Source organism: Bombus huntii, chromosome 12, assembly GCF_024542735.1.
Source record: "Bombus huntii isolate Logan2020A chromosome 12, iyBomHunt1.1, whole genome shotgun sequence".
In the NCBI taxonomy this organism is placed as follows: domain Eukaryota; kingdom Metazoa; phylum Arthropoda; class Insecta; order Hymenoptera; family Apidae; genus Bombus; species Bombus huntii.
The window spans coordinates 8,168,267-8,191,439 of NC_066249.1; the positions used below are offsets into that span (position 1 = coordinate 8,168,267).

General features: G+C 33.1%; 7 protein-coding genes across 17 annotated transcripts in view; 4 read left to right on the forward strand and 3 right to left on the reverse strand.

Annotated features, from left to right (window-relative positions):
* The first annotated feature begins 234 nt into the window (after nt 1-234).
* On the forward strand, nt 235-3,531 carry LOC126871939 (SAP30-binding protein). Of its 5 annotated transcripts, none has more exons than XM_050631325.1 (3): nt 235-375; nt 1,413-2,543; nt 2,667-3,531. In XM_050631325.1, the coding sequence occupies exons 2-3, from the start codon at nt 1,593-1,595 to the stop codon at nt 2,871-2,873; spliced, it is 1,158 nt and encodes a 385-aa protein (XP_050487282.1). In that variant the 5' UTR covers nt 235-375; nt 1,413-1,592; the 3' UTR covers nt 2,874-3,531. The 5 variants fall into 5 exon arrangements, with proteins under 5 accessions (XP_050487282.1, XP_050487280.1, XP_050487279.1 ...); XM_050631323.1 differs by lacking the exon at nt 235-375 and adding an exon at nt 382-1,091; XM_050631322.1 differs by lacking the exon at nt 235-375 and adding an exon at nt 382-1,004.
* A 206-nt stretch (nt 3,532-3,737) lies between these two features.
* LOC126871944 (target of rapamycin complex subunit lst8) lies at nt 3,738-6,393 on the forward strand. Its single transcript, XM_050631336.1, has 7 exons — nt 3,738-4,842; nt 4,923-5,075; nt 5,193-5,254; nt 5,378-5,528; nt 5,641-5,843; nt 5,934-6,076; nt 6,154-6,393. The coding sequence occupies exons 1-7, from the start codon at nt 4,717-4,719 to the stop codon at nt 6,276-6,278; spliced, it is 963 nt and encodes a 320-aa protein (XP_050487293.1). The 5' UTR covers nt 3,738-4,716; the 3' UTR covers nt 6,279-6,393.
* Nucleotides 6,394-6,605: 212 nt separating this feature from the next.
* Nucleotides 6,606-10,431, reverse strand: LOC126871926 (ADP-ribosylation factor-binding protein GGA3). The gene is made up of 11 exons (XM_050631295.1): nt 10,283-10,431; nt 9,971-10,131; nt 9,419-9,652; nt 9,157-9,330; nt 8,866-9,085; nt 8,339-8,671; nt 8,065-8,200; nt 7,603-7,892; nt 7,260-7,426; nt 7,025-7,135; nt 6,606-6,947 (listed from the first exon to the last, which is right to left on the reverse strand). The coding sequence occupies exons 1-11, from the start codon at nt 10,320-10,322 to the stop codon at nt 6,855-6,857; spliced, it is 1,959 nt and encodes a 652-aa protein (XP_050487252.1). The 5' UTR covers nt 10,323-10,431; the 3' UTR covers nt 6,606-6,854.
* Nucleotides 10,432-10,791: 360 nt separating this feature from the next.
* Nucleotides 10,792-12,853, forward strand: LOC126871955 (RRP15-like protein). 2 transcript variants are annotated; one of them, XM_050631354.1, is made up of 5 exons: nt 10,792-10,944; nt 11,268-11,411; nt 11,761-12,193; nt 12,269-12,485; nt 12,573-12,853. In XM_050631354.1, the coding sequence occupies exons 3-5, from the start codon at nt 11,805-11,807 to the stop codon at nt 12,696-12,698; spliced, it is 732 nt and encodes a 243-aa protein (XP_050487311.1). In that variant the 5' UTR covers nt 10,792-10,944; nt 11,268-11,411; nt 11,761-11,804; the 3' UTR covers nt 12,699-12,853. The 2 variants fall into 2 exon arrangements, with proteins under 2 accessions (XP_050487311.1, XP_050487312.1); XM_050631355.1 differs by having other exon boundaries at nt 10,857-10,944; nt 11,268-11,423.
* A 1,099-nt stretch (nt 12,854-13,952) lies between these two features.
* LOC126871930 (uncharacterized) lies at nt 13,953-19,000 on the reverse strand. Of its 6 annotated transcripts, none has more exons than XM_050631301.1 (5): nt 18,858-19,000; nt 17,023-17,875; nt 15,429-16,946; nt 15,067-15,301; nt 13,953-14,999 (listed from the first exon to the last, which is right to left on the reverse strand). In XM_050631301.1, exons 3-5 carry the CDS (start codon nt 15,802-15,804, stop codon nt 14,084-14,086), a joined length of 1,527 nt encoding a protein of 508 aa, XP_050487258.1. In that variant the 5' UTR covers nt 15,805-16,946; nt 17,023-17,875; nt 18,858-19,000; the 3' UTR covers nt 13,953-14,083. The 6 variants fall into 6 exon arrangements, with proteins under 6 accessions (XP_050487258.1, XP_050487259.1, XP_050487263.1 ...); XM_050631302.1 differs by having other exon boundaries at nt 17,023-18,280; nt 18,858-18,973; XM_050631306.1 differs by having other exon boundaries at nt 15,429-15,773; nt 16,931-16,946; nt 17,023-18,953.
* A 153-nt stretch (nt 19,001-19,153) lies between these two features.
* Nucleotides 19,154-20,482, reverse strand: LOC126871956 (lysophospholipase-like protein 1). Its single transcript, XM_050631357.1, has 4 exons — nt 20,126-20,482; nt 19,893-20,017; nt 19,553-19,813; nt 19,154-19,470 (listed from the first exon to the last, which is right to left on the reverse strand). Exons 1-4 carry the CDS (start codon nt 20,202-20,204, stop codon nt 19,237-19,239), a joined length of 699 nt encoding a protein of 232 aa, XP_050487314.1. The 5' UTR covers nt 20,205-20,482; the 3' UTR covers nt 19,154-19,236.
* A 13-nt stretch (nt 20,483-20,495) lies between these two features.
* The window catches only part of LOC126871925 (septin-7), a 42,725-nt gene continuing 40,047 nt past the window's right edge, over nt 20,496-23,173 (forward strand). The window contains exon 1 of the transcript XR_007691793.1: nt 20,496-21,045. The gene's annotated coding sequence lies outside the window, so the exon portion shown is untranslated. The remainder of the gene's footprint in view (nt 21,046-23,173) is intronic.

The window sequence follows — 23,173 nt, forward strand, 5'->3', positions numbered from 1 at the left end:
ATGGACGCACGCGTATAATCACATAGAGGCATTCAAATAAATTGTAATGAGTACCAAACTTAGATATGTAAATAATCTTTCATAGTATGCCTCAAATTACATTTTATGTAAGAATTTACTGCTTAATAACTTGCCTTTCTTGCCGCCTGAATTCTAAATTTTGATAATTTTTAACTATACCAAACAACTTTATTATTTTTCAGTGAAAAAACAAAAATATCTATATATAAGTGAGTATGTATGTAAGCGTAATACAGAAGTATAGAAGTGTGAGAATAACTTTGTTGAAAAGCAATAAATAATAAACTTACATCAATGTATAACATTTACTGCTCTTTGAATATTTACCAAATTCAGCAATAAACTACAAAACAGGTATATGAGCGTTTTTTATTCTGATATAATGAATGATAGATGTAAAGGAATAAAATTGTTACTGTGTCAATCGAAAAAAAGGACAATATAGCATCAACTAATTTTGATCGATATTTTTCATAATCGCAAGGTGTACTTAATAGCTAATGTTTTATTAATTATCAGTTTAAAGAAAAGTAATTCATTTGCAATCACTGAGAATACGAAAGATCTAAGAATTGTGAGCCGGCACTGTGCACGACTGTAATGAAAGTTGGCGATGATAACCTAACTTTATAATATGTATTTTACTAAAGGAAGAAGAAAAAAAAGGAAACCTTTATAATGATAATAGAGAAAATAAGTATTTAGCTAGTAGCTAGCATAGATCACAATTATGTTTGTTTCAAGTTTTCTTCAGCCATTCGTTGGGAATACGTATACGTATTTTATTAATTTTGCGCATGCGCACCAACGAAATTCATAAAAAAGGTTGAAGTTAGAATACAAGACGGTATGCATTGATAATGTTCAAGTCTTTTCATCAGGAAAACATTAATTAGTAGAAAAATAAGACGTCGTAAGTTTAACGTAATGAGTGGGAAATCAGGTATAGTGTAAGCAGAAAAATTGTGGATTCAAATAGTCAGGTTGGTTGTGGCTATCGCACGAAATTTAGATCTTTAATGACATAACCTGATGCGCTTGTCAGTTGATTGGTGGATCTAAAATACGAGGTGTATCTTTTATAAAGCACAACAATAATTTATAAACAGTATCGATAAAACTATTTGAGTTTAGCATGTTTTATATCACATGACAAACACGTTTGCGTGTACAAAACATTGGTGTTACTTTCTCACTTCCTCCTGTACCTCCTTCGCCTCTGCCTCCTTCTCCACTTCCTCTTCTTCCGTTCCCTCTCGCCGTTTTTTTTTTATCCTTTCTTTGGTGAAACTATCTACCATGAGTAGATAAGGAATTACAATCTATTATTGACTCAAGAATATAATTTGATGATTGGGTAATAAATTATATGTTTGAAATTCTTGTTTCAGATTTGATATAGTAACAAACATTCCAACGAAATATCAGGGCATAGTTAATGTTGATATATAAGGCATATTTACATACATAAATGCCCTACAACTAAAAGGCGTACAGCTCTACGCTACACCGGTGAGTTCCAACACAAAATATTGCTTGGTAGTACGGCGGACACTCAAAGCCAACTAACCATGTCTGTACAAAGTGTTGCTCTGGCATCTCTCACGGCCACCTATACCGACTCGGAGGGCGAAGACGGGGTGGAAGACGACCTTCAGGAGAATTCGAACACTCCCCAGGGGGCCGCCCCGCATAATGCCCAAGTCGGTCAGCCCCAGGCTTTCACCAGTCCCAAATCTGGCACATCAGCCTCAAATAGTCCCGTTGTTGCACCCAACGTCGGTGGCAAGTCTAGTAACGATTTGTCGAATGCACCCACCTTAGTAACAGATGTGACATCTAAGGTGCAAAGATTGGTTTCATACTTTGATGATGCAATAGTCTCCGATGACGAGGGAGTGGTACAAACACAAATCGATGGACAGCCTTTTGAAAATGGAAGGCCCTCCTCGATTATGGAATGCTCTCCCTCTTGTCAAGGAGAACAGTTAGTTTCAGATAGCGAGGTGGATCCCTATGGCGTTGTTATACCACCAGAGCCATCAGGACAGTGTCCTGTGGAACTACAGGAAAAGATAACAAAACTTTTTAGGAAAATGGAGAGCGGCGGTTTGGATATGAACAAAGTTATACAACAAAGGAAGGATTTTAGAAATCCATCCATTTACGAAAAACTTGTTCAATTTTGTAGCATCAATGAATTGGGTACTAATTATCCTCCTGATAGATTCGATCCATTTAAGTGGGGTAAAGATTCATATTACGAGGAGCTCGCTAAAGTTCAAAAGGCAAAAATGGATAAACTCGAGAAGGCTAGGAAAGAGAAAACAAAAATCGAAATTGTTTCTGGTACAGCTAAGCGACCCAATAATTCTAGTACAACGGAAGATGATGCTAAAAAGAGAAAAAGTAAATGGGATCAAGTTGCAACTGGAGCTACTGCCTCGATAAAGCCAACTGTGCTGTTATCTCAACCAACTCTTACCACTTTAACATCATCTGCAACTGGCACCAAAGCAACGGTAATATCTGCTTTTGGATCTTTACCAAAGAAAAGACTGTAACATACCCTGTAAATCACTTGTAAATATTACGTTTTTCGAAAAAGCAACAGTTCATCCTTCATTTAATGTTGTTCCATATAGAAAAGGAAATCGCAGCGGATTTCGCATAAATGTGAATATAATATAGACTCGCATAACCACATGCGATCATATATTCATATAGCCATACATGTTATCTATAAGATTGATTTATCAAATTTAATTGTTGGTTTTGTTGAACATACCGAATCGACCTTTCATTTTATATATAATGGGATAAACTGTTTTGAAAGTATATCCTTAGTATGACTTCTGTCAGAATGATTATCAACAAGGATGCATCAAGTCGACAGCTTTCAATCACATATACAGAAAATTATGCAAGAGAAGGAAAGAAGAAATAATATAAACTAAGAAAGAAAGATTTCTTAGAAAAAGAAGATTTTGAAATTCATGAAATGAGAAATAAGGTATTGATCGACCGTTATATTGAGTTTTTTTTGTGCTTTCTTCCTCTATGAAATACTTTTAATTTAAGATAAATTTTGATATTTTGCGAGACATTATTTTCCACGTTAATAGTGTCTTACTTAGTGGACTAAAAGGAAGGTATATAGGAGATATAAAGGTAATAGGAGAAAAACAGATACAACGATAACATTTATTATGAAGGGAATTTCCTTTTCTTTTTGTGAATATATTTATAACATTTAGGTATTTTTATTTTATTAATCGACAAATACCAAAATACTGTGTAAAATATGTACATTATAACATGTGTTGCCATTATAACGAAAAATTTAGAAATCAATTGAATCTTTTTCAATTAAAATTATAGTGAAAAAATTATTATTTGTAAAAATAATTGTAACGAACAAATTCATCCAAATAATTTCAACTAGAATTAGAATTGACTTAGTTTCTTGTAAATCTAAATAAATGGTTATAATGATACTTTTATAAGAAAGATTTGTATGTTTAGTGTCCTGTGCCCGAGTAAAGTAACACAATGAAAGTTATATGCAGTCAATTTCATTTCATGGTTGTCAAGTAGATCAGATCAGATGTTAAATTATATGTATATATAATATGTGAATACGTGTATCCGTAGTGCGAACGTTTGTATGTACAAATTAACCGAGATGCGCAAAGATAATAGATAATAGATATTGGAAGATAATCAGATATAGATAAAACATAATTAAATTCCATTTTATTTCAAACTCTATTGAAACGCGTATGTACACAATATGAGTATTGGATACAAGTGTGGTAATTCGATGCTGTATTTTACGATCTATCTAGGTATATATGTTTTTCACTAATTGTCTATCCGTTCGATCATAATTGTAGTATGATTTTGGATAAAACGTCGATAAATCGTTGAAATTTCTTATTTAACACATGTCTCAATTTTAACGAATTTCAAGATCGACTTATAAATTGAAGTAAATATTTTTCAGTATCAAATGCCAGTGTTATTGTTTACAACAAATATTTGAAAAATGTAATAATGATAATAATAATAATGTAATATATTTTTTATATTTATATGTATACATATATATATTGATATGGATGTAAATTTCACACATCATGTTTTTAAATTGCATTGAAAGATATATTGCATGAAATAACGGATAATGATATTATTTGGGAAGAGTGGCATTTATGGTTTCTGTTTATAATCTTGCTGAGTTTTTAAGTTTCTATTGTAAGAACAAAAATAAAAATAAATACAAATAAATCGAACAATGTCTCTCTGTTGCACGTTGTACCTTTAAAAGAGAACGGGTTAAATTAATGGTAACATAGAGATGTTACTAGCTGTTGTACAAAAATCTCCCTTCATGACATAACCTGTTGTGTAATACAAACAAAATCTGCTAATAATACATATTATTGTATTTCAAACAATCTAACCGGTCGGAAGGAAAAACAGAGGGTGTAAAGTAAAAGACAAAGACATAGCAAAAGTATATTTTATTGAATAACTATTCATTTATAATCAACGTATTTTGAGACAGCCAAGGATAAGCTATAAATTGTATATGATTGAATATGCAATGATACAAGACTTACTAGATACAAATCTTACCAGAAAATTATAAAATATTGAGATCCAGTTTTAATCATTTCTACATTTTATCAAATGACTGTGGATGGTACTAACAGTAATGAGCAAGTTATTCTTGTAACGGGTGGCTATGATCATACTATCAAAATATGGCAACCTCACACAGGAGTTTGCCAACGAACTGCAGAACACACAGATTCGGTAATCTTCTGATATTTATGGAAATATCACGTGTATATTTTGTCTAAAATTTGTTTCTTCTAATACTTTGCTATTTTTAGCAAGTCAATGCTTTAGACATAACTCCAGATAAATATCTAATAGCTGCTGCCGGATATCAACATATAAGGATGTATGACTTGGTTTCGAACAATCCAAATCCAATTATTAATTATGAAGGAGTGTCAAAGAATATTACAGGTTTAGGTTTCCAGGTATTTTATCATTATATTCTGCTGGTATCAATACAAATTTGGAATTTTGTAAGATTATTCTTATAGTTATGTAATAGCATTTATTCTAAAATTGTTAATATAGTTTATTATATCTAGGAAGAGGGGAAATGGATGTATACTGGTGGTGAAGACTGTTCAGCACGGATTTGGGATCTCAGGCAAATACAAATAGGATTTAGATACCATGTTAATTGTCTGCTACAAAAAAAAAATTTGAAAATAATAAATAAGTAATAATAATGATGATAATAATAATAAAAAGAATAACAAAAATGTTACAGGTCAAGTAGCTTTCAATGCCAACGAATATTCCAAGTGTCAGCTCCTGTAAACTGTGTTTGTCTGCATCCGAATCAAGCAGAACTTATTGTTGGTGATCAAAGCGGTGTTATACATTTGTGGGATTTACGTTCGGATCATAACGAACAATTGGTACGAAAAAGTGTAGAAAATAATTTGTTTTATTAGTAATGGCGACATGCCGATTTTGGTTGACTTTAATTCCACGCTTATTTATTTAAATAATTGCTCTTTGTACGTAAAGATACCAGAAGCTGAAGCGTCTGTGCAAGACGTTGCGATTGATCAAGATGGTACATATATGGCAGCAGTGAACAACAAAGGCCACTGTTATATTTGGACACTTACCGGGGGTGTAGGCGATGAACCTACCCGTCTTAATCCTCGTCACAAACTTTCAGCACACAAACGTTACGCACTTCGATGCAAATTTAGCCCCGATTCTACGTAAGTATATTTCATTAAATACATAATATGATAATAAAATCATATAAAATTATGTACTATTTATTGTAATTCGTGGTCTCTTTTGATTAGACTTTTAGTGACTACATCTGCTGATCAGACCGCTCGAGTTTGGAAAACTACAGATTTCTCGGAAGTACAAGTACTTCAACATGAGGCAAAACGATGGGTCTGGGATGCTGCGTTTAGTGCAGATTCACAATACATATTTACTGGTAATAACATACTTTCTTTTTTATTCTGTTGTTATCACGTTTTTTTGGATTTAATTTCAACATTTGACTTGATTTAGCTTCGTCCGATGGTGTTGCAAGATTATGGAATGTATCAACAGGAGTAGTAGAACGAGAATATCAGGGTCACCAAAAAGCAGTTACTGCTCTTGCATTTCGTGATGAAGTACTTTCCGCTTCTTAAACGAACAGTACATTTGTTTAAATTTTTGAATAAAATATTGTTCTCATTTATATTTAATAATAAGGAGGAATGTCGTTTTAACTTATAATTTATATTAAACTATTTAATTTTCGTGCTTTGTTGTTTCTTTTATTTGTGCCTTTTCTTTCCGCTATTTTTCAATCATAGTTACTTCGACTTTATCACGTACGATTTTCCAATGTGTCCACTTCCATCTTTTGATCTTAAAATTTGCACATTTTCAAGCGTATACATAAATCACAACATTACTTTTAAGTAACTACGTAACATTAATTTTATCTTTAAATATAATAATAAATATGATAATGAAGATAAAATTGTAATTATAATTCAAGAAATAAAGCATAAGAGAAAATTACTTTCTCATGATTCCAATTTTGGAAAATTTTGTTTGTTTGTTTGTTTGTGTGTGTGCGCGCGTGTGTGTATGTGTGTGTACATATTATATATATAATATGTGTTAATATATATAATATATATATATATTATTCTCCTTTTAGCTATTGGAACCTGCATTTTTGTGAGTTTACTCTTAGTAATTATACTTTAAGTACTTTAAATGAAAGGCAACTTTTCTACTTCACCCATTTCTGTGAAAGTTTCATTGTCCATTGTATAACTTAACATAAACTTTAATGATACCGTTTCCTACAAAACGGATTATATCAGGTTAAAAAAAGTCAGTGAATATTTCAAATACAAAAGAAATATTTTCATTGTTTTACCTTGGTAGGATTTGCAATTAGCATAATTTGAGTAATTGCTGATGGAGGCAAGAATGGATTATGTCCAGGCAATCCTGTTCCAGAAGGTGGCTGTAGTCTACATTTACATTTCTAAAAAGGAAAAATATTTTCAGTTCCAAATGTTAGTAATTTAATTAATTGAATTGTAATGATTTGCTAGTTGTATGAACAATAACAATGACGAAAAGTAATTAGATGAATATTAAAAACATACTTTTGGCACCACTGCTTGAAACAAGTAATTGGTAAGTGGCTTCAAATTCTTACTCATTGTCGTAATCACTACGACAAACACATCTTGCCTTGGATTGTCCCGAGCAAAATGAAGCACAACAGATATACCATTCTTCTCTTCGATTACTGTCATAGGCGGATTAATACCTATTGAATAAACAATAATAAAACGAACAGTTTTATTTTAACCGTTACTAACGTGTCTCATTAAATATCGGGCATTGAATAAGAGGTATAACATCGTACTCTGTCTTTAGGCAAAGATATAATGTACTTTTATGATAATATCAATAGATGCAAAAGAACAGGAAACAACAATTTACCTGGTTTAATATCTTGAAGGCTAATGTTAATGTCTGTCAATGGTTTAATCTCCGGTTCGGGACTAACTGAGTTTTCCGTCGACGGTATTATTGAAGCAGCATCCCATACACTTGATCGATTGTTACATCGGTTCGTTTCTATCTTCTCATTTGCATTAGATTCGATGGTTTGAGGATTTGTATCATCGTGAGATGGAATGTTATCGCTTGACTTAAGATGAATATCAGACAGTTTGTCGTTTTTTACACTTGTAGTATCCGACAAATTAGGAAAATGTGAAGAACTGCCGCTACGAGGGAAGGTCGTTGAAACGTTTGAAAGGTTTGATATTTGGTGGACGATTTATACTTTGTTTACTATTTTTTGTAGTTTGTTTACTACTACTACTACTACTACTACTACTAAACGCCGTAATTGTATATAATGGAACTAATTAAAGAGTATAAGTACGTTTTACCAACCTTCCTAACTTTACACGTGAATTCGATACTATGCCTGATAAGCTTTGTTTAAGCAAAGACTCTCCCAATTCGTTCAATTCCTCCAGTGCTTTTGCTTTACTGTCAATTTTCTTTTCAGATGTGTTGATTAATTCATCTGAAAATGGAATGTTACTCACCATTTGTTCGTTTATTTAATCGATCAAATTCATTATTAAAAACGCTCGATTTTTTCAATATATCAGCGTTATTCAATCGATAGAGCATATGTGTCAGATATTTTACATTCACGGACCTTTTTTATTTTTAGGTAAAACATTAATTGGCTGCATGACTGATTCGATCATTAAGAGATTTGCGTCAGAAACCGAAGAGATTTCTGAATCTTCAGACTTCCCTAGTGAACTGAAGATATCTCCTAAAACTTCCATATCTGACTGATGATTTGTGGTCATTGCGTTTACACCATCACTTTCAAGAGGAACATTCTCCATTGGAGAAGATAAATCTAATAAATACGGACTGATATCGGAGTCTATTTTAGGCTTCACACATTTACCATGAACTATAATAGCAGTGTACTTCTCAAATACTTGTTCCAATTCATCACTTGCAGCAAGTACATCACCTATTAGATTATTTAAACATGATACGGCTTTAAAATTCCGACTAATAATTATAACGTAAGTTTTTACATTTTATGCTCAAGTTATTAACTTGATATTAGTAAAAGTTGAATGAAGAAATGATTTTTTAATAGACAAAGAAAGTAATTCTCATATTCGTTAAATTTCTTTAAACGAATTTTGATAAGATACTTACTAAGCATTCCTTCGTTATCTTGGGTTTCATTTGCTAATCTGAGCACAATTGGTTTTAATCGTTCGCAAGCCTGATATAATTCTTTCATTAATTCAAGATCTTCCGTACTAGTTTCATTACAGTTATACGAATCTAACATTTCTGATAATAATTTTGCATTGTTATGAACAGATTCTAGCTCCATTATCCTACGTGAATTTAATTGTACTCTTCTTTCATCCTATAAAATAGTAGTTGATATATTTTGCAAAACTACTATTTTACAATTTTTCAAATACATATTACACTTACCTCTCTCACCATAGTTTTAATTAATCTATTTGCAGCTTGTAAATCATCAGGATTTTTACTTTGCAACAATTTCTGCAGCAATTTAGATTTCTCTTCATCATCAAATATCGTACTCTTAGTTTTTAATGCTTTCAATCCTTCCTCTTGAGCATTATTTAAAGACACGGAATCATCCTGAATACATGTACAATTTTCACATCTTAAGAAAAGATTGAAAAAAAGGAGACTAAACTCTCTGTCAAAAATAATATATGGAACTCACTTCTATAACACCCTGTTTTTTTAACATTTCATAGGCTTCTTTAATTTTTAATTCTTTTGGATACTCCCTTGTCCATGTATGTAACAACTGTAATACTTTTTGGCGCACCATGGCTGGCGTTTTACCACCTAGATACTTTGGTGAAACTAAACGAATCATTTCATTTAAAAAACGAAATTTACCAACCTCTGCGTGAAAAGACGGCCCGCATCTATTCATACATGTATCTAGTAACTGTAAAAGTAATTAAAAACCAAAAACAACGTGTAAGAATGATAAAACTTATACTTGTGCAATATGTATGTTGGTTTACTATCAGAGATTATCTTTTAATTTAAATTTATATTCAAAAAGTATCAAATACTAAACAATAAGCAATAAATCAAATAAAACAATCAAAATAAAATGACTTCTACTTCCTATATGTATACATATATGCATACATATATACAGGTTTTCTTTAGAATAACTTTAAATAAATAAAATAATATGAAATGAAATAATTTTACATCTGAATTTGTTATGCAACAGAAATTTGACAAAGAAACTTACAGCAAGAGCTTGAAGTGCTTCAGTCTCGTTAGATGATTGAATACGCAGTGCTAATAATTTAGTGCCAATTTGAATACCTTCTGCTTCTTTGGTGAGCATCACACAGAATGCTTCGGTTGCAGCTATATCAGGTTTTTGATTTTGGGGATTTGTTACCCTTTCTACAAAAAAGATAAGAAAGAAGGAAAAAATAAAAGAAGAAAAAAAGATATATTTAATAAATTAACCACAACTGAATATCTATAAAATGGACAGTCTTTGTTACTATAGACATTTCTAGACAATAAATAAATATATGGTATCTTAACTTACGTATCAGGGCTTCTAAGCTTGTTGTAACAACAACATCCATTTCTATAATTTCCTTTAAATTTCTTTAAATTCACGCGTTTTAGGTTACATGTGTTTATTTGATAGATAATACGAACAAAGATTTGACAGATACCATTTTGAGCTTTTCCTCGCAAACAGCAATACTCTTAAAATTAAATATAATATTTCTTGATAAGAGAGATTCCACATTTACAATTGTTATCTTATTATATTTTGGTTTTTCTGCTATAGTTACGTGAAAATATTAAAAAAAAAAAATAGTATTTCATTAAGTCTAGAGAAGTCTTAGAGACAAACAGCTGTTCGTAGTGTAAAGTATAATTCACTGTGGAATTCTATTCGTAGTTCTTGTAAAACTGACATGAGAGGCGCTTTAATAAATGTTGCTTCGTTGCACGCAATATCGAAAACGAAAAGACATTTCAATCGAGAATTCTCGAATCTTGTTATCCAGTATGTACGTACGTACTTGCACGATAGAAAAAATAGGAAAGACCTATAATAATTAAAATAAAATATAACATTACGAATTCTTCATAAATGTTCATTACAGTTTCATCATACATAGAGTTTCATCGTGTTCGTGAGTAATGAAATGGTTGATTGGCCCTCGATTAATATGCATGTACAGGGTGGTCCAGGTAAATGAGATTACTTAAATATTTACCTTATTTGTTATATCGTTGTATGGAAAAATTTGTCAGGAAAAAATTACATTATTTCAGGAACCACATATAACGTTGGAAATAGTTTTCTCTCATGATCATTTCTTTTTTACAGGATTTTAAGGTCATCAATATTCTTTTAAGTAGAACCTTATATTTATTTTCCGATATTTTTGTAAAGCATGAAAAAACAAATACAGTTATCTTAATAATTATATCGTTATTATCACTTAATCTTGAAATATTTGCGTCTGAAATATACATAATATAATACATATTTTATTATGTCCAATCAACAGGTGGTAAAATTAAAAAATCCAAATTTTTCGGCTCCTAGGAAGAATTTTTTAATTTTGGGGAGAGCTCAAATGAAAGTTTAGAACGTAAGGAATTAATCGAGATAAGTTCTATTTAAATATTCTCCCTGGTTTCTTAGTCATAAGGTACGATCGTGGGTTAGTATTGAATTTAATCAAATTTATTAATATGTGGTTTTTTCTTCTTAATTAATAATAGTCGTGTTAGATAATAAGACAAACATGAGAAAACCATTGAGAAACTCACAAGATTATATCTAGAATTTATTTAAATTCTGATTCTCTTCTTACATAACCTATCATGTTTAATCTAATATTTGTGGTTTCAAGAAATTATTAAATATTCTTGTTCGTGTCAATTTTGTAAAGATATTTTTTACTTTACTTGATATGTATATTTCATAAATATTATTGCAATGAAATTAAAAGAACGTTGTAATGATAATAAAAACAATAGTGATGATCATTCCCTCAGAATCTGAAGCAGAGGAATTAGGAAGGCCAAGCAGATCTATAAAAATGAAACATATAAAAATGCATATAGAAGAAGAAGAATTTGAAGATGATGAGCTTACTGATGCAAAAAGTGAAGCTGGTGGAAATGCCGGATGGGCAGATGCTATGCAAAAAATTCTACGGACAAAAAAGCCAAAACGTAGGAAAACAATAGTTTTATCAAAAGCAAAAAGGTTATACGATGTGAAAGATGAAAAAGATAAAGAAAAGTTGTCATTTGAAATTGAGAAAGAGAAAAGGGAAATAAAAACAGAGGAATTAGAAGGAGCAGATGCTAATGTTAAAAAACCACGAATAAAAGAAAGGAGGAAAGAAAAAAGTTTAGGTATTAGAGTAAAACCAAGCATCACGGACAGAGAGCGTGAAAGGACATTACAAAAGATTGCTACAAAGTAATTTAATTACTCTAAGGATAGAGGATGTAATTTTTTTGTTTCTTTTAAATAAATAATCATTTTTTATCGTAGAGGTGTAGTACAACTATTCAATGCAGTTAAACAACAACAAGGTGAGATTAACAAAAAATTATCAGAAGCTGGACCATTAGAAAGAAAACGCGATGAAGTATTGAGAAATATCGATAAGACTGTATTCTTGGATGTTCTTATGGGAGGAAGTAAAAGTATACCAGTAGATAATGATGTAAAAAATGAAACGCAAGAAAATGGAAAGCATAAAAAGAAGGTAAAGGTATTTCTTAGACAAGTGTTATTATTATTAGCAAATATTTAATGCTGAAAAAACGATAATATATATATATATCTCATATAGAAGGAGAAGGAAATTTGGAATGTGCTGAGAGATGATTTTGTAATGGGAACGAAATTGAAGGATTGGGATCGGGAAGACATGGATGAAGATTCTTCGGCCCCTGAAGACGTAGATAGTGACAATTAAATTGTAAAAAAATATAAAATACCGATACATATGTGAGAAATGATTCGTGCAAAATTAATTTAAAGGTATGCTACTATCACTCGTCGATTCATGATGACGATTAAAGAGTATCCTTTAATTAAATTATTACGAGTAAAATTTTACCTCTATTTTAACATTTTTGGTTTCCTATTCTTTTTTTATTACCTATATATTTAGAAAAAAATGTAGATTAAAAACAAAGTTTCAATTTTTTATTAAATACTTTATTTCATTAGTAGCTTTACTTTGATATCTTCTTTATCTATGCAACAACGGTAATAATGTGTTCAGTGTATAATTTTCACGTAACTTAGTGTATATTTATAACGCATATATGACTCTATGTAAAATCAATTTTCATTGTATCTTGTTTATGTCATATAAATACGACATGTGTGTGAGTATGTGTGCGTGGACAATAGTGCCACGTAGTATATTTTTGTAAAATAACAGTGTACATCTTATGCATTTATGCCACAGTTCTTTCAGAGTAGTAAGTTCAAACTCAATTCGGGAGATACATTTACATATACATAATCTGTACATAGGACCTGTACATAGGACATGTGTCCAACAGTTATTCTATACACGTCTTACTTTTATGTATTCTATATTCATTGTTTTCTCGTGACACGTAAAAATATAAATTATGAGCTTGTTGCATCTAAGTTTGAATTTCAGAAATCGTTAACTGTATTGCGTTTTATACTAAAATAATATAAAAAGCAAATATATAACAAGTAGTCTGTAGAATAGATTACTAATAATGCATAAAAAATATTTGAATTCATTTACGACGGTCATTTACTTAACAATTACTGAACCTAGTGTGTAGATTAACCCTTGGACGGACTGAACCAACTTTTCCTCGTCTTTCTCCTCTCATTATTATGCCATAATTAAATTGATTGTACCTTTTTGTATATAAAATTATTTTCAGGACTTAAACAATTTGGTGATCCTCTTAGGTCAGTTGAATTATCTGTCCGCATTTTTCCATGCTTTTTTAAATGTTATAATTATCTTTTTGTGTACAAATAGACTTAAAACCCATCATAGTACATTTAGATTAAAAACTAACAAAAAAATATTTGATTCTGATAAATTAAATAATATTAATTTCAATTGTATAATAGATTTCTCTACTAAATTTCGAGCGCCCTTAGTACTGCGAACTTTATTATTTAAGATACGTTTCAAAGTAATTAATTTCCATGAAAATAAACTGGTACATTAATAGAATATGTTTTCACTTTTATTATAAGCTTTTTACAGAATGTAATTATCGACATATGCACCTTTGGTCAGAGAGTTTTCTACCTCCTATCGATTGTTATCGTATATTTTCAGTGTTATATCTCACGTTATACCCGACTTTCGCGAATGTCTGCCAGTGCTCCAAAATTTCTAGTCTCTTCATCAGAATAAACAGCCTCGCTTTCTAGCCTGTGCGACCTGCCGACAGCCTCGTCAGTGCTTTGATTTCTTATATAATATCCTATCGGATTAGATTCCATATTGTGATTGGTTTCATCCGTCTGGCCATTTTCGGGATGTATATTTCTTAGACTAGATTGATCTTCCTCATTCGCTTGTGCTCTCGACCTATCGCTTTCAGTTGCGTCGTTATACCAGTTTTGCGAAGTGTGGCTATTGTTGCAATCGTCGGAACGTGATATCCGGACGAAAACTACTCCAGTCTCTTGGTTATCTCTCTGTGAATTTTCTATGTTATTTCTACTTTCTTCGCTAGTTCTCGACATGCTTCGAACAAGATTTCTTGTATTCATTAACTCATTTGCCGACGTTACATTCCTCGATACTTGATCGGTATTATTTGGGATCACTCTTTCGTTGTTTCGAATGTTATTATCGGACAAGCAATAATTTCCATTATTCGACAACGTGTCGCTTTGTCGTTCGCTTACGTTTCCGTTCACGTTATAAAACGAGGTTTCGTCTTGATAAGTTCTAAGAGTCTCAAAGTTCGCATTACTAAATACTCGTGGTACCATCTCCTGACTCAACCGGTATAATTCTAATTCGTTATCGACGTAATAGCTATCAAGTGGATTGCTAATGATGGATGGATTTCTCGAGACGGTCCTTCGTGGGAAGCTTTGGCTCGAGAAATTCGTTACGGTCGCATAAGGGTATGCTATTGTATTCATCGGATTGCTTAGTATATGCGGACAACCATCTAAACTTTGCATTTCAATTTCTTCTTTGCCATCGTGACAATAACCGTGCATATCTATCTCGTGAGGAAGATTGGCAAACCTAACGATAGAATTATCAAATCTATTAAAGAGAAATTATCGCAAATATCATTAGAATCAAAACTGACCTGTGTAGTAAGATATCGGAATACGATGGCGGCATATCCGACTCTTCTTTACCATAGATACTCTCGTAAGTTGGTGGTGGAAAACACCCAACGGATCCTAAGCTATCTTTGCTTGACGTTTCTGCATCCATCTCGAGTATACTACCTTGGCTGTTTTGTAGCTGATGTCGAATTATGCCTCGTGGATTTCTTTGAGCACGTAGTACGCTATCACCTAGTTCCACCAAATCTAAACCTGTTCCGACAAATAACATGGAGTAACTAACATTTTCGTCTTCGATTCGTTGATATTCTACAACTTGAAAGAAAAGGAGAAGAAGAAGAAAGGAGCACCGAAGTTTAGTACATGTTAGCAATCTCACCAGTTGGATCGGTTTGAAACTGCGTGAAGATCGTACCATCCACAACGAGCATCCTACCGTGTGGCAAGAGAATAATCGTTGGTGTTGCTACCATAGTTTGATCGTTATTGCTAAATCGTGAATCCGGCTCTGGATCTTCGAGTTGGCAGCAACAATGTCGTCTGCACAATGATCTGCAGAACGGTGCGCCCCAACAGCAATAAGCGAATATAAAGCAGAGCACAGCTAGCATCACCAAAAACGTGACTACCCCTTGGCGTTGTTGAGCGGCTGTGAGGACTGGACCTTCGCCGCCGCCGCCGAGACCGATGCCGAATCCTAACCCAGCGCTGTTGCTCATCTCCCCTGTAATCGTCATTTCTTTCCTAAATATCATAGATTAGTTAGTATCATTGGCTCATACATAAATGAACCACAATAGTTTGAATCAACTTCTTTACTTCCTTATTTTATCCTATATTTAGATACTTTACCCTGTTGTATTCTCTGTATTTAGTTATTTTATGCGCTAACATGTTATATAAAAGAAATCCAAGTTCAGGTATTATTCTCTCGCGGCGAGCTCCGCTTCAGCCTATTGGACACGTTTCGCAGGAACAATCGGACATTAATCGCAAACATTTTCCCTTTCGCGCGATAAATGTATTTCAATCCGCAATGCGGAGTAAATAGCGATACTAACGCATCTGTTCTTGGCAATAATCCAATTTTGTGCGATGAATTTTAATGCAAGGAAAATTTGATCGCCGTTTACCGAACATTTTATTACATTATTTGAAAAATTAATTGTACGTTTTCCATCGCTGCTGCAATGTTTTTAGCATACCCACATTGACCCACGTTGATTCCATCAAAATTGATCTTTTCCTTTCGTTTGCCTTCTCTTATTCTATCAATTAACGGTATAAATTATTTTTACGTGGATACATTTTACATATTAACTGTTATACATCGTTGTCACGGAGTTCGATGAACAGAGAAATGATCGTACTGTACGGTAATGGTAATGGTAATGAAGCTACCTGAAGCGCATCGATTATAACACGCGCGAGAAACAACTTGGAACGTTGGAACGCTCTCTCTTACGCTTTACGCTAACGGAATATGTTTCGTTATCTGTCGGGAAGTAAAGTAAGGTGAAAGTGAGAAGAGTGCGGTAATCTTGACATATTACAGGCGACGATAGTGGGTCAGTAATTCCAATCGTACCTAGGTTCATAGATTACTTGGAAAGTGTCGGAATATTACGTACGTTTTCTGATACAGAGAAAGTGGTAATCTGGTAATTGTCGTAGCTAAACTTCGGAACTGCGGTTTCTTCATTAGCAAAATGCAAATATATTTCATGATGTTTTCGTTCAATTATTCAACTCGAAACGCATCGTTTCGATTTGCGATATGTTATATTTAATAAATTGATTTTCTTGCATAACAGATACATGTATCATAAATATATGTACGTAGTAGTATCCTTTGAAACAATCTTCGTTTCTTTCTCTTACCACAAGTTTCAAGTCCCTTTTATTTGAAATCAATTTTGTATGTAACATCGATTAGGTAAAGGTGTAATTAAATATAACAAAAATTCATTTACCTTGGGTAGTAATGTTGTACAGCCAAGTCGCCTCCGTGGTGGACACAGACTCCGTAATTTTACGCGATTCGTACACCACGAAAATAATCTTCTTAAATTTCGCAGAAAAATATTCCTTTCTCCCCTTCAACGATTTTTAAACACAAAATGATTATGTCGACAGCCGTTGCCCGTAACGTATCGCATTGCGCGATTTAAAGTTTCTACATAAACTAACAACAATTCAAGTAACGTACACACAACTTAAGTGATACGTTAGTTACTTATCGTTGACACGACAAGATAATAATTCCATTAACAATCTCATTTCTCTTTTCTATCTCTTAATAAATTATTATATTTCCGCGGCAAATTTGCTCGTTTTGAAATTTATCGCGAAATATTACGCGGTCAAGATTAGTAATTTACATTGGAACCAGTTTGAAGCTCGTTGTCAATGACATTGGAGGAAACGATGAAGGTGTTATATTATATCGCGGACTCGATGATCCTCGCGACGAGTTCGCAGGAGAATCTCTTCACGAAGGCATCGAGCGTGAAGTCGAACAACGTAAGTACACTGTCATCATGGAGATACTCTTGACCCATTTTAATATCTCCCCACTTAACATCAACCTGCTGCTTTTCGCCTTCGATGCCTCTATTTTTCAATTAGGAACGTCCGCTGGCCGATACATTTCGTTTCTTATTTCTTAGCCGTGTTCCCCTCCTCACGACCTAAGTTCCGACGCTTAGGTCCTATCGTCGTATCTCATCGCGACATTTCCTCGTCACGTACTTTCGTTAGCGCCGTTTCTTTTCGTTCCTCTTTGTTCTCCTCTGTTATCTTTGTTTTGTTTTAGACAGCTGTATACTGTAACAAGATTGAATTTCATCGATTGAAAATTCAAGTTTCCTGAAACGTCTGCCGATCGATTTCATCAGACGCAGTACGGTTTTTATATAGTACAGCGACGAATTCGAGAATTCTTTTGGCTATATCGTGTTCGAGTCAAACGATATTTACTTGTGCGACAAATTTTGCATAACACTCGATGACATATGATATACGTTTCAATTTAATTAACGCTCTTATCGGCGAACGATATTCATTTCATTCATTTCACGTTTGACATATTTTCATCTGAAACCTTTGCAAGGATGCAGGCATTCCATTTAATTGTTAAATCGAATCGTTGACATCCCTTTCCGTTGACTTTGACGTCATCGATTGCAGATGAAGGCGCGCCATATTATTTACAATTTACCGAATGTCCAGCTGAACAAATTGTAAAGTACAAATTATATGATACAAAAAGAAAAAAAATATTATTTACTGTCGATTCATTGTGCATTCACGCAATAACTTTTCAAAATATTTCTTTTCTCTACACCGTATAATTTTGATGTAATATCTAGAAACGTCACTAATATACGTATATTTCTAAATCGAATTCGTTTAATTGTTTGTAAAATCAGATCGAACTAATTAGCAATTCTTCGAGATTGAGATTATTCGATTACAAGTTAAATGCAAGTATAATACTTGTTTGTAATAATATATTTGAACAATGTCGTAGCCATGATTCACGCACATCATTATCGCACATTATTGTCACACTGAAAGATAAAACTGTGTACATGTGATAATACGTAGTAAATTCGAGGGGTAAGTTTCACGCTACATAATCACTTTTAGTCTCAACAATATTTGCATAATACTTGCATCACGATTTATAACTATTGATCTATACAAAGTAACACAGTAACATTTGAACTTTTGACTTCTTTTAGATCTTCGTTTCGTCGAAAGGATAACGATTACAAAAACGATAGTATTTATTCGTTGTATGTACCTTAATATGTGGGTTATATCCGGTATATGAGGCCAGTGTGTCGAATACGTTACTACTTTACTACCCTCGAACTTCTCCGTTGCTTGTGGGGCGCAGCACCTTCTCACGACCCCTTGAGACCACTGGCTTATGATTCGTCGATGCTCTCCTCGATGGCGCTTGTTTACCTCCCTCCTATCCCGTTCCCCACTCTCGTACATAAAATCGTTGTAGTTTTTTCTACCCTTTCCCATCTCTCTTACTTTAATATTTTAGTTTCTTATTAGTTTCTAAATTTTGCTCCAAAAATAAATACATTTTTTTCTCATGCATATATCGTTTATTTAATCAAAATATTTATAACAATATTTTACAAAAGTACAAATTTCGTATAGCTAAATTAGTCAAATAATTTCTGTGGTAAAATGTCCAAAAGCCATCCTTTGAAGGCCTGTAACTCGATCCTACTTAATTCGTGATCTACGTTATTTAATGGTACAAATTGAGTATTAACACCGAGTTCTTTTAGACTGTTATAGCATTCTTCTCCCCATTTTATTGGGACGAGTTTATCATCAACACCGTGAAATTGCAGAAGAGGTGGAGCATGTATTCCTGGATTGTTTTTCAAATGCTATGCGTGATAACAAAGAACAAGCGTCAAATGTGTTGATATTAAAAAATAATAATATGGGAGTTTATATCGCTATATGTACCTGATATACAAATGAATTTTTATTAAGAAAGCTAGACATAGCGCAACATCCAGCTAAAGATAATTTGTACCTATACGATAAATACATCGATAGGGCTCCTCCCATTGAAAAACCAGCAACAACAATTTTATCGTTTGGTATACCATCAGAAATTTCTTTATCGATAAGTTCTGCGATAGTTATACACATTGAATTTATTGATTGAGCGTCTTCTTGGGCTTCTATAGATATACTCTTACGATCGAACCATACATGACTTTGCTAAAATAACAATTATTTTGTATACATTATCAATCTGTTTTATGCGTTTTAAATTTATCGTGTCAATTTATCGTATTACCATTCCATGAAGAGGTGTATAAGGTTGAAGAGGTGCGGTAGGGTAAATAATTTTTATGTGTGGAAATTTTAATTCCTCCCTATTCAGAATGTCGATCCACTCTTTAAAATTACTCCCAGTAGCTCCTGAAATAGTAATATAAAAAATGACTTTCAACGTTCACCTATTAATTATTTCATATAAAAAATAATCAATAATAAATAAAAACTTATTGACAAGTAATATAAATATACCTGATCCATGAAAAAGGAATAGGCTAGCACTATGGACGTTACTGGCATTTACAACGTTAATCTTAGGTAGCTTAGCCATATCACTCTTAACGTTTTATCGATGACGACACCAAACTAGTCAACAACCGAAAACTGACTGATGACTTTTCATACTGTTTATACAATTATCTACTCTCTTATGGTCATTATCTTCCCTTTATCGTGCAGAGCAAGACGTCCAACATTTCGATCTTACAATTCCTAAACGAATAACTTAAATATTCCTATTCCGTGAAGGTAGTTTACAACGTTTAAAAATTGTACGACAGACTTAATAAAATATATATGTACATATTTAATATATATTTATTCTTTTTACTAATTATATTTATTCTTTTTACTAATTACAAACAGGGATAAAAAGTGTGTAAATTTATTAAAAACATTTATACAATGCACTTTGGTAAATAAAGTCACGTTATGTATGCCATGTAAAGTATACGTGTCTCTTCTAATTCAAATATTTATCAATTATCGTAAATTAAAGTATCAATCTAAGTTATAGCATGGTAATATCTCGACGTTAAATATATATCATGACGTAGTCGAAACAAATACGAAGTATTTTCATAGGAATTGTACGATGTAAGTCAATTGTTTATAAAAAGTTTTCGCTCGACGGCCGAATCGTTGACATAACCTCGTTTCTGCGCACGCATATCTCGATTACCATTCGACTTTCTTCGAGATCATTTGAAAACGCATGCCAGACAGCGGTAGCGGCTGGGTTAAGGCATGAGTAGTTGGTCGCGTTGACAGGGTTTGGTGTCGTGTCGATGGATACGTTGGTGGTGTTCTGCTAAAATTTTTCTCACGCTGTTCGATCGGTAGAGTTATGTTTAATGAATCGTAACGACCTAGCGGAACGATGCAGAGAAGTGGTGAGTAGCGAGAAGCATCCTTCAACGCGTGCAATACGTAGAAATTCGATGGCTCGTCGAGACAACCATTTTGAGGGCGCCAAATTTTTGCGTCAATACACAGCGCCGTAAGCCGTAACTGCCCGGTCAATACAGCAGCCGACCTAACCTACCAACTATTTGATGAAACACATTTTCAACCGTTTTAATTTAACCACATAAATTGCATTATTACTTTTTGCCCTTTACGATTGCATCATATATATCTTTAGAATCGAGATTCCTCTGAGTTTTGTCATCCTACAACGCGTAGTTCATTCTTACCTTCTTTTGCACCGTGTGCAGTCTTACTATCCTCTTTTCGTGTGAACTCTGTCAACAGCAACGTTTTATGAAAACATTGTGCGAAACATAATATATTCTCACTTTTTTGTATTACCTATAGGCATATTGTGTGATAATTAATAAGCGACTCCCTATTGCAATAAATATCGGATAACAATATTATAGTACTATATGTGTATTTTTCATTACAAGCATCGTGTACACCATGCATAATGTGCGTATGCGATTTCAGATTCGGACAATCTTAATACAATTAAAATACTTAAAATGATTCAATGATTTAAATAAGCATTTGTTAAGATCAGGATAAGTATATGTAAATTTCTCGTCAACTAGCTTTTTCCAGTAGGAATTAAAGACAGAGTTTTCTTTCTACTCTCGCTGTAGAAGATCGTGCAGCTTGCATTACTGGTTATACGGTGTAGTTCAATGTTATGTTTCATCTCACTTATCACCATCACTTACTCAACCGTACACAAGTGGTCTAAATAGCACGGTGTAAATTGCCATCTCAAGTTAACCAGGAGGAATCAAAACAAATCTTTTCTGAGAGCTGAACTCTCTTCCTGCGCGCTGTTTATCTTAATTACATTCGTTCTGTGTCTCGCAACAAAAATAATACAACTCGATTATTTTAAATTACCCTGTAGAAATTATTTTTTATTATTTTATAGTTTGCAACATTAGTATTTATTAAAAAAATATCAGCAATATCATTGTGGTACGGAAGGAATATCATACAGTAGCATCTAATATTAGCGTATAGTGTTAATGTTTGTGATCCAGCTGTTTTACCAGTGGCCGTAATGCGGTGCCCCCAACTAGCTCGTTTTCTTTACTCGTGTAACATTAAACTATTATTCTACGCGACTCGGTGAAATCATATCTGTCGCATATATTTTGATCTTGGTAGTAATGCAATAATAGCGAGTATGTACATCTTGCCTGTCCGTGTTTTTTACTTTCTTCCTGAAAGGTGTGTCTATCTATATCCTTAGCGAAAGAAAGTTACAATCATATCGTTGTTTCTAATCCATTAAGGACGGACGCATTGCGTTAACGCAGCATTTCATTCGTCACATTTTTCGATCGATTTACACTATCGAATTCCGTTCCTTTAGTTTGTTTGTTCGGTCATTCGTTTCTTTCCTAACATTCTGACTACGAACGATAAATTTCAGGCATTTGCTTAGTGTCTTTCTCGCCGCTAATTCTCCCACCTGGATCTTACAATTTTCCTACGTTTAAAGAATTTGACATATTTGTAACATCTTTATACCTTTAATGGGCTAACGAAACGAATAATTTCAGATCGTTCTTCGATTTCGCTTGTGAAATAATTTTACGTTGAATACGAGGGATCATCGGGCAAGGAGCGACGAGGGAAAAAAGGAAATATAACGATCAGTTATTACTGATTGGCGACGCATTCCGAACCTTGCTTTATTGTACATTCATTTGTCTGACCTCGAAGCTAAACTTGAATGAATAGCTATCTGTATTTAAAGATGGCTCGAACTTCTTCTTGTCGCCTCTTCCGACTGCATCCTGAATCGAAGCTTCTATTTAAACGATCGCCGACTGAAAAACATTAGCTAAATATTAGCAACTTATCGATAGCGTGGTTAATTCGGTATATGTACATATGTATGTAAGATAAGGGAGAGCAAACGAGAATGTAAGTAAATTATACGGCCACATATTGGAATTTCACTTTTGTAATCTTTATCTTATCGATAGCACGATACCGTAACCGATAATTTATCGATAAATTATCAATAGACATTTCCAAATTCTCTAGGGC

Bases quoted from the DNA above. Each gene is read 5' to 3' on its own strand.
- LOC126871939 (XM_050631325.1), top strand. From the start codon at position 1,593: ATGTCTGTACAAAGTGTTGCTCTGGCATCTCTCACGGCCACCTATACC. The intron at 2,544-2,666 runs GTAATATCTGCT...TGTTCCATATAG, and splicing joins CAACTGGCACCAAAGCAACG to AAAAGGAAATCGCAGCGGAT.
- LOC126871944 (XM_050631336.1), top strand. From the start codon at position 4,717: ATGACTGTGGATGGTACTAACAGTAATGAGCAAGTTATTCTTGTAACG. The intron at 4,843-4,922 runs GTAATCTTCTGA...TGCTATTTTTAG, and splicing joins CTGCAGAACACACAGATTCG to CAAGTCAATGCTTTAGACAT. The intron at 5,076-5,192 runs GTATTTTATCAT...TATTATATCTAG, and splicing joins TTACAGGTTTAGGTTTCCAG to GAAGAGGGGAAATGGATGTA.
- LOC126871926 (XM_050631295.1), bottom strand. From the start codon at position 10,322: ATGGATGTTGTTGTTACAACAAGCTTAGAAGCCCTGATAC. The intron at 9,653-9,970 runs GTAAGTTTCTTT...TTACTTTTACAG, and splicing joins AAGCACTTCAAGCTCTTGCT to TTACTAGATACATGTATGAA. The intron at 8,672-8,865 runs GTAAGTATCTTA...ATAATCTAATAG, and splicing joins AGATAACGAAGGAATGCTTA to GTGATGTACTTGCTGCAAGT.
- LOC126871955 (XM_050631354.1), top strand. From the start codon at position 11,805: ATGAAACATATAAAAATGCATATAGAAGAAGAAGAATTTGAAGATGAT. The intron at 12,194-12,268 runs GTAATTTAATTA...TTTTTATCGTAG, and splicing joins TTACAAAAGATTGCTACAAA to AGGTGTAGTACAACTATTCA. The intron at 12,486-12,572 runs GTAAAGGTATTT...TATCTCATATAG, and splicing joins ATGGAAAGCATAAAAAGAAG to AAGGAGAAGGAAATTTGGAA.
- LOC126871930 (XM_050631301.1), bottom strand. From the start codon at position 15,804: ATGATATTTAGGAAAGAAATGACGATTACAGGGGAGATGAGCAACAGC. The intron at 15,302-15,428 runs GTGAGATTGCTA...TTGTCGGAACAG, and splicing joins GTTTCAAACCGATCCAACTG to GTTTAGATTTGGTGGAACTA. The intron at 15,000-15,066 runs GTCAGTTTTGAT...TTCTATCGTTAG, and splicing joins TCCGATATCTTACTACACAG to GTTTGCCAATCTTCCTCACG.
- LOC126871956 (XM_050631357.1), bottom strand. From the start codon at position 20,204: ATGGCTAAGCTACCTAAGATTAACGTTGTAAATGCCAGTAACGTCCAT. The intron at 20,018-20,125 runs GTATATTTATAT...TTACTATTTCAG, and splicing joins ATTCCTTTTTCATGGATCAG to GAGCTACTGGGAGTAATTTT. The intron at 19,814-19,892 runs GTAATACGATAA...TTGTTATTTTAG, and splicing joins ATACACCTCTTCATGGAATG to CAAAGTCATGTATGGTTCGA.